At 40.9% G+C, this 13,046-nt stretch overlaps 1 protein-coding gene across 1 annotated transcript in view; it reads right to left on the bottom strand.

The window, feature by feature from the left end:
• SPTBN1 (spectrin, beta, non-erythrocytic 1) overlaps positions 1-11,977 on the bottom strand; it is a 74,226-nt gene extending 62,249 nt beyond the window's left edge. Inside the window, exon 1 of the mRNA XM_010294285.1 lies at positions 11,779-11,977. Coding sequence (XP_010292587.1) covers positions 11,779-11,926 — 148 coding nt within the window. The 5' untranslated portion in view covers positions 11,927-11,977. The remainder of the gene's footprint in view (positions 1-11,778) is intronic.
• Between the last annotated feature and the right edge of the window lie 1,069 nt (positions 11,978-13,046).

Below are 13,046 nucleotides of genomic sequence, written 5' to 3' on the forward strand. Positions count from 1 at the left end.
TGCCGACTCATCTGCCAAAGCACTGCTGCTGCTTCGCCCGGCCCCGGCGTACATTTTGAAGGCTCTGCTTCACAGGTCGGTGGTAATTCAGTAGAAAGAGCAAAGCAAAATGGGGATCCGTCTGTTATTTGTGAAACTCAACACCGTATGTAGCAAGACTTCTTAAAAATGGGCATCCTGCCAGTTCCCATTTTTATTTCAGTCGCATCAATCCCAATACATTCGTTTGCTGTTGACTCCAAATCAGGAAACCCGAGACCCGTTTACTGCCGCTACGTAGCAATGCATCGAACCGATCACAAGGTTCTCGCGTGCAAAGCCCTTTTTTATACCTGGTTTCGACTCATTTCTTCTGTTTCTCTTTAATTGACTAAGCCCTTGACATTACTAATTAGATAATATGTTATGGAGGTGAATTAAGGCTTTAAAGGCTGTAGATAACTTGGTCCAAGTGTAACTTATCAAATCAAGACAGTTTGAAATTGTCCGTGCTGTGATTCATCACTGATTACACTGCTGGAGAAAAGTAAGGGCCAAATCATATCTTAAGTTTAGTACATCAAGAAGGAAGGGTTTTAGTGGGGTTCCCCCCCAATTTTGTTTTCAGTTTTCTCCCATGGCTGTGAAATGATTTTTGCTTACATTCTTTGAATTGTACCTCTCCCACAGTACTCAACTGGTAACGATGGCTTGCATTATTTGTGTACTTGTTAAGAGTTATTAAATAAAAATGCAAATGATTATTTACTTAGCCATAATGCAAAGTGTGACTTAGCTGGCGTGATTAGAGCTTTGCAAAGCCTCAAGGAGAACAAGAGGTTGATTACAGTAACATCATGAATGCAGAAGTAAGGTCTGGAGGCAGGTGCTTACCCCAGAACAGAAGAGAATCTGTCCCGGGATCTGTCTTTACATGGTTCTGAAAATTGCTGCTAAAGTGAATGGGCTCCTATCATAAAGGAAAAAACCCTAATGTTTCTAAGGAAAAAACCTAACACTAGATCTAGCAAAACTACTGTCCAAATCCCTAATCATCAATCAAAAAACTGAACAAAACTATCACTTTTCTACGCCAGAAGATATCCCTTAAGAAAAATCTTACATAATCTCAAAAAAGGTAGAGACAAAAGACTCTCTAAGAAATTCCTGGCCAGTGATCCAGTTCAGAACTTTTGCAGAAAATAAGTGCTAAGCGTGCAGCGTTAATATTACTCACACAGCCTTGCTAGATTGGAATAGCTAGACATTCCCCGACAACCCCATCCGTCCATCGGTCCACACTATATTCCACCAAGAGTCAACCGATACAGTCTGGCTTGACCGGGTAAACAATGAAGGTGGGCTGTGTGGTGGACACAATGCTCAAAACAGGCCCCCCTCAACACCCATTCACTTAATGCATACGTGAAAAACCGAGAAAGCAATGCACAAAACGTTCCCTGCATCCCATAAAACAAATGCATGCTTGGTACTGTTGTGTTCTGAAAGAAAGACGCGATTTTACAACGCCACGAAAGACAATTATCTTTCTAATGGGAAGCAGAATGCACACCAGAGCTTACGATAATTACGAATCTGGTTAATCATCACCCTTGTCTTTCCTCTTTACTCTTATTTGCTCTTGTAAATTCTCTAGCTGGTGACTAAGTAGAAAAAAATTACAAGAAAAAAAAGGATGATTTATTAATCTAAAATGCCACAGAAATCACATAACATTTGCTCTTCTCCTGAAAGAGGGTAAAGTTCTTACACATCGCCTTCAGTGCCACAGTTAAGAACTGAAAACTTGTAATCACGTTTGCCTTTGACTCCTCTGCTGATACCCCCCTCTATACAGTGAAAACAGACTCTCTCCCTATATATGCAATAGAGTAAGGAAAGATGTTTTTTTCTGTGGATTGTTCTAGAATGTAATAGGAAATAGTTATTTTTATCATATTTGACAATTTGCATAACATCAATCCTGAGGAGTTAGCTGTTTTCCCTCTAGTTTATATCCAAGATGCTGGAACACAGAGACAAGCAGCCCACACACTAAGCAGAAATTAGCGTGCCAATTTAATTACCTCTTCTACAGGTATTAGTGGGAACAGAACCATTCATCTTATAAACCCGCCATTTCCTGCAAAACTTAGCAACCGTCTCAGAAGGTGGTGAAAGAAATACAAACAAAACGAGATCTTCTCATAAGTAACACTTCTATTTCAGAAAGTATTTAATTTTTTTCTGTTTAAAGGGGATTTTAGGTCAATGGCAAACACCATGGCATCTGGTCCTACAAGTCCCTTCCAGATACATTCTCTGTGACTCGTGTGGACTTGGGAGAGCCAACGCGATCAAAACATAAGGGAAAGGGGCAGATTAAAAAGCAAGAGACAAGGATTTTTATTACAGAAGGGTCTGTTCAGACATTTTCCTTTTGCCATGTTCAGGCTGGCCTTCCGGCAGCTCTGCGCCAAGTCCCAGGCACAAACCAGCTTCGGGCTCACGAGGAACCTGTAGGTCGTGACGCCTGAGACCAAAGCACGAAACCTTTGGGAATCTTTTCACAAATCAGGCCAGAATACCAATTTGTTACTGAAACTGGGTCAGTTCCACCTGGTTTCGGGTTTCAGTTTACACAAGTCCCAGATTAACAGGAAAGTTGACATAACTTTTGTAACGGCGTGTCCTTGCTGACTGCAACGGCGCAACGCTCGCCAGGAGAGCCCACGGAAAGGAGCGACACGAGGCACTCGGGTTTGGAAGAAATCGTGGTCTCTGTTGGTTTGCATTCCAGTCCAAATGGGTTCTACTGAACTGTTCTGCTTCCCATGCTCTGTGACCTCAAAGCAGAGAAGCCACCCCTGAAAGACTGTAACTACATTCACAGGTTTTGTCTGTGGCCCACAAACTGCACTTGGTTTGCTCCCTTAGGTGAATAACCCTTAAAAAGTCTATTAAAATCAGGCATGGCGCACGGATATGCACTTAACATACTTGCTTTCTGTGAAATTTTGGCATGAAAACACTGCTTGATTTTCATCCAGAAAATTCTTTTTTATGGGTTTTAATGTGCTTTTTTAGAAGCTGGAATTGTTTTCATTGCCTCCCCTCCCTGCTTCCCTCCTCTATCTGAATTGCATCTATGTTTATCTGTAGGAGAGAGAGAGTCCCACCCTCCTTTTGCACTGTTTTCTTTTTCTTCCAGTTTGACCATGAACACAGAAGATGCATTTCTTGCTACGCCATAATCACTCAGGCATGAAAATTCCATCTCCTGCTACTCCTGAGCAAAGTGAAAACTGGGTGAAAACAACAAGCAGAATGCACTCATCTTTACAAATCTCCATCAGCCAGAGTATTTATTTCTACTATTTCCCTTACTTCACACAGATAGAAAGCATCTAAACTATATTAATATTTGCAAATACATCCCAGTTGGGACCAGCCACATTCACACGTGGTCAGTCAAGGGGAGAGAAATAAAAAAAGCACCCCTCTGTCTTGCCAGTTCCATAACTGGAGGAGCTCAAAGCCCTAAATTAGAAACCTCTGAAGGTAATCAAGCTCCCTACAGAATTTCAGATCCTCTTATACCTAAGCAACAAAGTTACAGAAAAGCCAAGGTAGTACAGGCTTGCACTGATCCTGTAGTTCATTCCAAATGAAAGAAAAGGAAATGTTAGAAAAAAGATTATTGGAAGTTTTGGTTTTTTTAAAAAAACATGCTAGATGCAAAGGCATGAGCTGAAAACCTCATTTTTAAAGCGAATATAAGAAAGACACCTCTTTGTTTATTTTCAAAAACCTTCTTCCATCAAATCTCACCCACAAAATTTCCCCATCTGGGAATTGCCTATCTCTGAAAAAAGGCTTAGTGATCAGTTGACAACTAACAACTGTGTCAAACTCGTGAAGTTATTATTCCAGAGCAAACCAGATTTCATTTTTATATAATGTACAGAATATAATAGTATATTATACACTTACATGTACAACTACTGTCCATGTTTGACACTCATCCACCTTAAAGGCTTAATAACTTTTAAAGGAAGCAAAACTTCAAAAAATCATCATACAACATACACGTACAAAGTGGTTGGCAAAAAAATAGCAGCGTTTGCATTGCTCACTGGAAGAGTTCAAAACTGTTAGGAAGAATGCTAGAAACTAAAAAAGTGGAACTTGGGAGTGGATTTTCATCATCCTCTCTACTTGTCTGGTCCTCATCCATTGTTCCTGTTCTTTTTGCCTCTTCCCCATCAAGGTAATTCATCTCAAGGCAATCTGGGTTTACATCTCTCCAGGATATTACCTCAAGATAAGAATCAAAGCTCTGATCCGAGAGAATGATATCATCACTAATCTTTCCTCATTAGAAGAGCTCCAAGGTTAACAGAAATTAGTAAACATTTTTTAATCCTGTATTGAATTTTGCTTTGCAGTATGCTCTGCTAGACATTATTTATACTTCAGGGAGTGCTTTCATGCAGTATCCAAGCAACAAAAAGAAGGAAAAATTCAAGGCACATTGCAGATTTGGCTGAGTAAATAAGATAAATACAGAAACGGTGCTAGTTAGATGCTAAAGACGTAAAGAACATTCTCTTCTGCACACACATTTTTTTGTGGAAACACTTCTTTTAAATTATAGGCTCATGCCTATGTTTTGAAATGCATCCACAGCCAAACCTTATCCCTGATAAAAGTCATAAATTAAACAACAAAAAAAAAATTGCCATTTTTGGCATTTTGTTTCTATAAACAAGAAATCCTTTCTATTAAGATGACTCAGCAAAACATCTAAAAACAATTTCATTATTTCAACAAAGGGTCATTAATAGTTACCCCATGGTTTCTCTGTATTGAATATCCCCAAAACATTGATTCCAAGAGCAAAGAACATCTTTTTACATGTCTTTTTAGTCTTCAGGTTTCCCATGATGGGCCACTATGGGTCAGACTCCCAGCTGCATTAGCATGGACTCACAGAAGCCAAGGGAGCATGCCAGTTTATGCCAGCCGACAATCTGGCTGGTAGGTCTCCTCCTAAATCATCACCTTCAGCATGATTTTTATCCCAGCTCTACTCTTGGGCCTGGCTTAGCTCTTGTTAACTACATGGAGGGTATCTCACAGCAAGTATTCCTCTCCCTGCTCGGCTTGCCTGTCCCTGCTTCAGCTGATGCAGAACGCTGCACCTCGCTCATCTCATCTCAGTGTTGTGGGCAGCCAAAAGCACGTCCCCCGGTGCTTCTGCTCTTTACTGATGCCATGGTGATGAATGGATGATGAAAACTAAAATAGACAGGAGAGTGCTGTGCTGTGCCAGTCTGGGAATTAAGGCATAGTTCTCACCGAAAAATCACTGCAAGTAAGGAAGCAGACTATGAAAGTGAGTGCAGTGCCAACGTGTCGAATACTCAGGTATGATAAAGCAGATTTACCTGCTTTCAGGATTACTCTCATGCGTATTTCCTTGGTAATATCCTAAAAGCAGATATGTGTATGCAGGCAGGCACATGCAGTCAGCATACATACATTAGTTTTCCATCTTCTTCCTCCAGGTACAGATGGCTTTTTATATTTAATCACTTCTTAACTACAGTACAGAATTCTCTTGTACCTTATTTTGCTATATTACCGAATTGCTGCCCAAGCACAGAGTTGGCCCTTTGTCCATAAGGACTGGCATATGTCTGGAGTCCTCCACAAGAAACTATGAGAAGCAGATATGGTACCTGCATTCCAGTCCAGGAGCGTATCGCACAGGAATTCAAAGACCTACAGATTGATCAATACAGGCTCGTTCACTGGCAAGATGCTGGGCTCTCCCGTGTACATGTCCAGCTTGATATTGCTTAGTCTTGAACGAATTTAATAGGACTGCAAGCTGTCAGACTTTCCAGAGTGGGGCTGACAGCAACTGCTCCCATCCTGCTCCCTCCCAAAAGCAGCAAAAAGCCCATTTTTCCAGCTCCATTTGTCCTGCATGAGCAATGTGTGCTGGATTACAGTTATTCACCAGGACGCAATCACTCTCATGCATGACCCTGTACCCAAGTAATCATAAATACTACCCATGAAGCAGACAAGCACACATGACTCCAGAAAACTCCTCAGTTACATTCAGCTGTACTTATGTCCAGAAGCTTGGCTCTATACTCAGGAAACCACATTGGACCATGGATCTGGTGGTATCTAATCAGACTACAAAAAATCTGACTTACACCTCCACGTAGTTCGCACGTTACTTGTTTAATTCTAAGGAGAGAGAGCAAACTATGCATAACTGATAGCAAAAATCATGTTACTATAGCGATGAGGTACAAATGACCTCTGTACCAAATCACATTTTTGATAGGAAATGACTGAAAACAAGTTGTTGACGTTTATTTGAAAGTTATTTTATGTACCGCAGACATACGGTGACACTTCTTTTTGAGTCGGTCTACTGATGATCTTTAAAAATAAAAATGCTAAGAACAGAATATTATTTATTGTCTAGTTTTTGCTATATACTGTAGAAACAGTTCTCCACAAGCAACTTTAAAAGCTAACACATTAACAGCAGTGACAGATGGGCTAAGCTTTTTCCTGTTTTCTGATAAGAGCACAGTGTTCATCAGTAGTCACAGCCAGCACCGCAGGTGACATGAGTAAGTACAGCAGCTTCTCCGCTGCCAAGCTTTCTCCTTTTTGATGCCTGCATGACACAGAACCCAAACAGCAAAATGATACTTCTGATTTTAACACCAGCCTCCTATGAATGCTGGTAAGGCACTGCAGCTTGGAAATTACAGCTGAGAAATTGTTCCAGAAGTAAAATCCAGGAGGAAAGCATTGGGTGAGGTCAACATTTGGAAAAGCTTTTGTTGAAATAATTCCATCAGCTTTTATTTGAGCAAAGTAAGATTTTTCAAAATCAGCCCTTTCATGCTCACCTGAGTAAGTCTGCACCAGGCCTTTGGCTGCTAAACAAAAACACGGACTAATAACCAGCACTGTCACGCCACTGCTGAGAAGATGCGTCTGCAGTTTCACTGCTGTAAGGTTTTTATTTCTGTTTCGTGTCAAGTGAATCCTTCACATGCCCTTCAAACTTACCTACAAGCATCGATATACTGCTGAGTTCTCTTTCCTCAACTACTTACTGTTATTAAAACTAGTGCACTGATTTCCAAGTCCCAGATAGCTCAGGTACTGGATAGTCATGAAATGCACAGCAAGAGATTATTCTCAGTATGGGCTTTCAAAGCCAATAAACTTTTGGTTTATTCTCTCAAGCTCTAAATCATTGTATTTTGTCCTTTTTTATTGACTTGAGACCTGAAACTTCATTCTGACCATGCAGATTTTTTTCTGTTTTTACTGTATACTCAGAGTGAAACAGTAGAAACTTTGCTTTAAGAGATGTGCTAGACAGCAAGGACAAGCAGGTGCACGATACCTGAAGAGTACTACAAGCGGGATCCTTCTTTTCACTTTTCCAGGGGGTTGTTCTGCTGACTTTTTGGACTGGAGCCGTGGGGGGGAATGGTTCAAATAGCAGGGCCAAAAGGGCTAACTAGCCCCATATATGGTAACCAGCACTTTCCCATCGCAAGTTTTCTCTCTCTTTTTTATCCTTAAGAAACGGGTATTCTGCTACATTAAAAAGAAAACTTTTTCAGTAGTATAACTTCAGTAACAATGTCAGTGATTTTCCCGTTTTGCTTCTGGGAGAATTTAAGTTACTGGCATGAATCACAAGCCTCGTTTCTCTTTGTGCGCTAGGGACAGCTACGGAAAGCTGCACGATGAACGCAGCCTCCTTCCCCGTATTCCCGTCAGGTTCACGAGCAGTGACATACAACAGTAGCAGGTGTCCTGACCTGTGCACAGTTCCTTAGCTGGAGCTGAAAAAGGAACACGCAGCTTCATCTGCCCTGCGCTAAGAAGATATGCCTCTGTTATTTCATAAACTCTGAAACTATTTTTAATTCATATGCCAGGCAGCTGAGTCACAGACCTTCTGGTCACTCAGGTGAACCCAGAGGACAAAAGGGCAAAATACAAATGAGCAGAAAAGCAAGTAACTTTAGCCAAGCGTTTTTTAATATTGAATTAGCTAGCTGAAGAAATGGAAAAGTTTTGGAGGTGACAATTCTCATACTACCTGAAAACAGCACCTGAGATGGCAAGCATGGTACATCTGAATGTCGCAGTCCCAGACCAAGTGTGAAAAATTCTGCTGAACAACTGAACTGTTTCCTAAGGCTTTCGTAAGAGCTGTATGTGCTACGGTGCTGCACAGCAAATCTTGTTAGGTAATGGTCCTTGATAGATGAAATCCAACACCTGAGGATTTGTGAATGAAGAATTTTGCACAAACATGATATCTTTTTGGCCTCTACAGAGCAGGTAGAATTACCTGGTCTTCCAGCAAGACCTTCCAAAGAACCACAGAGAACAAGGACAGGTGAAAGATGATTTCCTACAGTGGGATATCTTACTTTATGAAGTAGAGATCAGATACCTTCTTCTCATATCAGTAGCAGAGTGAGTTAGCTCAACATGAATGGCAACAAGTCTGGTTGCATATCCCTTCAAATCTGGATTCTGATTGAAAGCTGAGGTCCCAGATGATTTGTTTTAAATTGAAACGATCCTTCGCATTCTAGTTGTCTCGGTATACAGACCACCTGTATATCTCTGACCACCATCTCCTGTTTTGCTCTTTAAATATTTCAACATCCTGCTGGAACATGGGGCCATTACGATTCTTTCTAGAACAGAGTATCAGACTCTGGCTACAGAACTTGCTTCTCGCCTACTCACCCTCTACCTTTCCTCACCTTAAAGCAAATAAGCTTCATTTGAATTACAGTAAAATAAAACCAATACAAGATGGAAGCTTCACAGAAGAGGCACTTCACAATTTGTTGAAGAACGTGGATAGAAGACGCTTGCACCAATAGAAAGTTTCACACTGAGTATACAACCATTAGTCAGGCAGTGTAAAATGCCTACAGCTCTTCTACTTTTGAACGCCAACAGTTTGCATCTCATAGACAGGGAATAAAGAACCAGTGCCTGGTCTGTTCATTTCGAAACCTCTTGTACCAGGACAAGGAGAGAATGATGCATGTGCATTTCATAAACTGCAAGACACTGACAGTTTTTTGATTTATCTTGTCACTTCAATGAAAGGCAGACATACTGAAAGAGCCGGACATCCACAGGCAGTCTTTAGATACAACTAACCGAGGATCTCTGGAAAGAAAAAGGCTGTTGTCAGAAGACGGCCAATCTTGGAGACAGGGGAAGATGCTCGCACCCGCAAAGAGCCAGTGCCCATCTAAGTCAAATCAGGGTGTTGTAAATCTGGGCCCTGCAAGTGGTGCACAACTACTTCTGCTTCAGAGCGCAGTGAAATTCAGCCAGGAGAAAGTGACTGTGCAAAAGGCGGTCAAACTTATGGGTGTTAGAGCCCAGAAAAGCTTCCTGGTATCATCCAGTGTGGCTTTGTGTGCGCTACCAGTCACGGGCTTTCACACGCTGATTATCATGTCCGATCTTGTGACAAGCAGTTGAATTAGAGTACACCTTTCCAGAAAGAGCCTGTCTCGATTTAAAAAGTACAATGACAGAGATTATTGCTATCCCAGCTCCTGGCCACAGCTGTAAAAAACCTGCAAGTGCCTTTCTGGGGAGATGCAAGGAAAGATTACCCACCAGACAGCATATCCGAAAATATACATTGAACGGTGCCAGCAGTACCATAGCTCAGCCTTAAACTATAACCGTCAATTCGCAATACAAACACCTCTTGGTTCCTCTCTCCCGTGTATCGTGATTAGGCTTTCAAGCAGTGCTGCAACAGTGCGCTATGCTAAGCCAAGTTCAGGCAGCACACGGTATTCTCAACACTAATGGCAGAGAATTACAGGTAAGAAAAGTATCAAATTAAAATAACTATGAGTCATGCTTATTAAGAAAAAATAAATACATCATACTCTAGAAAATGTTTAAATATGCCTCTAAATCAAATCTTCAGCAAAATTATTTGCTTTGACATTGGTATTTGTTTTAGGCTATCTAAATAATTTAAGTACTTTCCTTACATTACTTCTCTTTGAAGTAAGAGTTTCATGTTTATTATTCATTACTCGGGTGGGGAGCTCCGCTTGCCATTAAGTGGAAGAATCAACTGCAGTAAAAGCTGGACGTGGGACCCAAATACTGCTAATGAGTTTTGTACTAAAAGCACTTCCCCCCCAAGGAATATAATATAACCTACAACCATTAATGTGGCAGGAGTGAAATACAGTTTCTTCCTCAAAGATGATCAAACTATTAAAAAAACCAAGTCAAGACTCTTCTCATCTACCACCATAGGCATCAGTCAGGCTTCTGACCCCACCTTGCACAGCCCCGTTCCAGGCCAGGCATTTTACCTGTAATTTCAAATGCACACTGTGACGAGAACTGCTGTAATTAAAAGTCTTCTAAAAATAGCAAAATTTAACACACATCCTTTCTGTGAGCAGTTCCATTAAGTCGATACCATTATTGTCCTCAGTTAAGGGTTATACGATCTGCTCTCTGCCCACCTGCATGAACTATTTTATTTCCCTGCTGCTCAGCTCCAAACCTGATCCTGCCTCGTGTCTGACATGTAAAGGTGTTCTGCATCTAGTGTGCTCCCACGGCCGGCATCGAGAGGAGAAAGGGCACGCTGTGCTTCAGAGTCAGTCTCATCAGAATCACAAATGAAACAGGTGATACCTTTGTCTCTATATGGTTAATTTAATAAACCTGCTTCGACATGTTATAAAGTGTTGTGTCTAAAACTGTCCTTGTAACTAAAATTTCACTGGCAGAAAGCTCAGCATATTTTGAGCTGGTTTCCATGCTTACAGTATGTCCCACGCTACTGCAGCGTTTTGTTCAGAGGTCAGAAATGTGGGCGTGCTACCATAAGAGCCAGGAAATAATTTACAGAACGCATAAAAATTGCTTTGCAGGGCAATGCCTCAGAGCTGAGAGGACATGACATAATCTCCTTGCTGCATAAACAAATTTGGTTAATGTACAGCCTTTAATACACAACAATCCAATGTTTTAAACAACAACAAAAAAAGACCCAATCAAATTTCATTTCTCTGCTGATGACAGTGTAATTCAGCAGATGACAGCATGTATTTCAGAAGCTCTGCTTCTTCAGAAAAAATTACAGTTTCATCATTATTTATTAAATGACAACTATCTCCATCTACCACGCTCCTCCATTTCAGGACAGGTGAGATGTTGTGAAGACCTCCAAATTAAGATATTTTGAAGCAGAATTTTGTTAGCCTTTTGATTTTTTTCACATCTGGAAACCAACATCATTGCCAATGACAGAAACCCAATCAAAACAATTTGAATACACAGCCAAAATGGTTAATATCTGATGAGACTGACGAGGTGAGAAACAGAGTCAGTACAAATTCCTAATTAAAAAAAACCCACATGGATGAAATCTCTGCTCTCCTGTGCTTACACCAAAGAAGTCTTCATAGTAAATTTGAACAGCCAAGTGTTTGCAAAACACCAGATATGAGCACATCCTGCAAAGCAACATGAGACCATCACATCCCACTGATGTCAATGGACAAAACAATCTCAAAAATTGTTCCGTCAAACCGCACTTGACCTCAGGAAAATTTCAGCTCTAGTTTACCAACAAGGCGCAGACACTGAAGACAGACAGTATGCCATACTATCACGTATATATGGCATCAGAGTTTTGCTCAAGTGATGAGTGCTTACCAGCTAGGGCCTTGATGCGGGATCGTTCAAACAGTCGAGCAGAACTATTTTCATTGTCCCAGTCATCGACATCCCAGCGGTTGTTGACATCGCTGTACTGCTGTTGGATTTCAATATTGTCATAATCTGTCGCTACTGTTGTCGTCATCCTGAGTCTTCTTAACCTACTCTCACCATCAGATTCTTCTTAAAAACCTCTGTAAAAGAAAAACACATAATTTAAATAATAATGTAGACAATATACATCTATTGAAAGAAAGTTCGAGACTTCCGGTTTCAAAAATCAATGACATCTACTGAAAGCCTAGGCACAAGCTCAAGAACAGGTTGAAGAACCAGTCCTTCAAAAAGCAACTGAATGCTCCAAGTCGTCTTAAAAAATAAAATACTCCACAAAAGAAAGATCCAAGCCAGTAGCTTTGCTGCATACATATACCCAGACTTGCCATGTTCAACTCCACACAAAGTGGAACATGCATGAAACGGTGCAGTACGATACTTCCACAATTGTTACTTTCAAAAGCAGCCTGTCGGCTTTATAAATCTGTGAATGTTGACTAAAGCATATGAAGACATGGATAACTCAACTAAGAAAAACTTGAAGTGCAAAGACAACCTCAACACCTCTACAAAATGGTACACATTCTGATGAAAAAAATGCAAATGCTTAAAAAGTCATATAAGCATCTGACCAGCAGAAGCCTTTTAACATAGATCTGAAGAAACATTTCTTTCTTCACATGCAAATGCTGGCTTTGTGACCAGTCCTGGGAATTTATTGATGAACTAACCCAGATAAAAACAACTAACTGCTGCATTGCTTTGAACTCTCCCTAACAACAAAATGGTAGCCCACCAACGCAGCTCTTTACATGAGTTTCTCCTCTTTCAGGCAGTCAGATACTGTTAGTGTATTCATACCACTTTCTAATAGGAACTTGCATGTACTTATCAGCACTAAATATAAAAGGGCCTAACACCTCCTCTTGGGGAAGAGGAGGGAGGTTATAAATGGCTGCTAAACTAGAGGCTGTGAACCCTGCAGCAACCAGCCGGGAGCACGGATCCAAAGCTCTCCCCATCACTGGGGGCAAAGCGGTGGCTGCGTTGCACCCAATCCCTCCAAAGTCAGTGCTCAGAGAGACCCAAGGGCTGACTCTGAAGAGGAAACACACAATTCACCTTTATAAAAATATAATAGTTATAAAAAACGCAGTTAAATATTTGGGAAGGAGGGGGCGACTGGGTTTTAACAGACATGGTCATAT

Source organism: Phaethon lepturus, unplaced genomic scaffold (genome assembly GCF_000687285.1).
Source record: "Phaethon lepturus isolate BGI_N335 unplaced genomic scaffold, ASM68728v1 scaffold1479, whole genome shotgun sequence".
NCBI lineage: Eukaryota > Metazoa > Chordata > Aves > Phaethontiformes > Phaethontidae > Phaethon > Phaethon lepturus.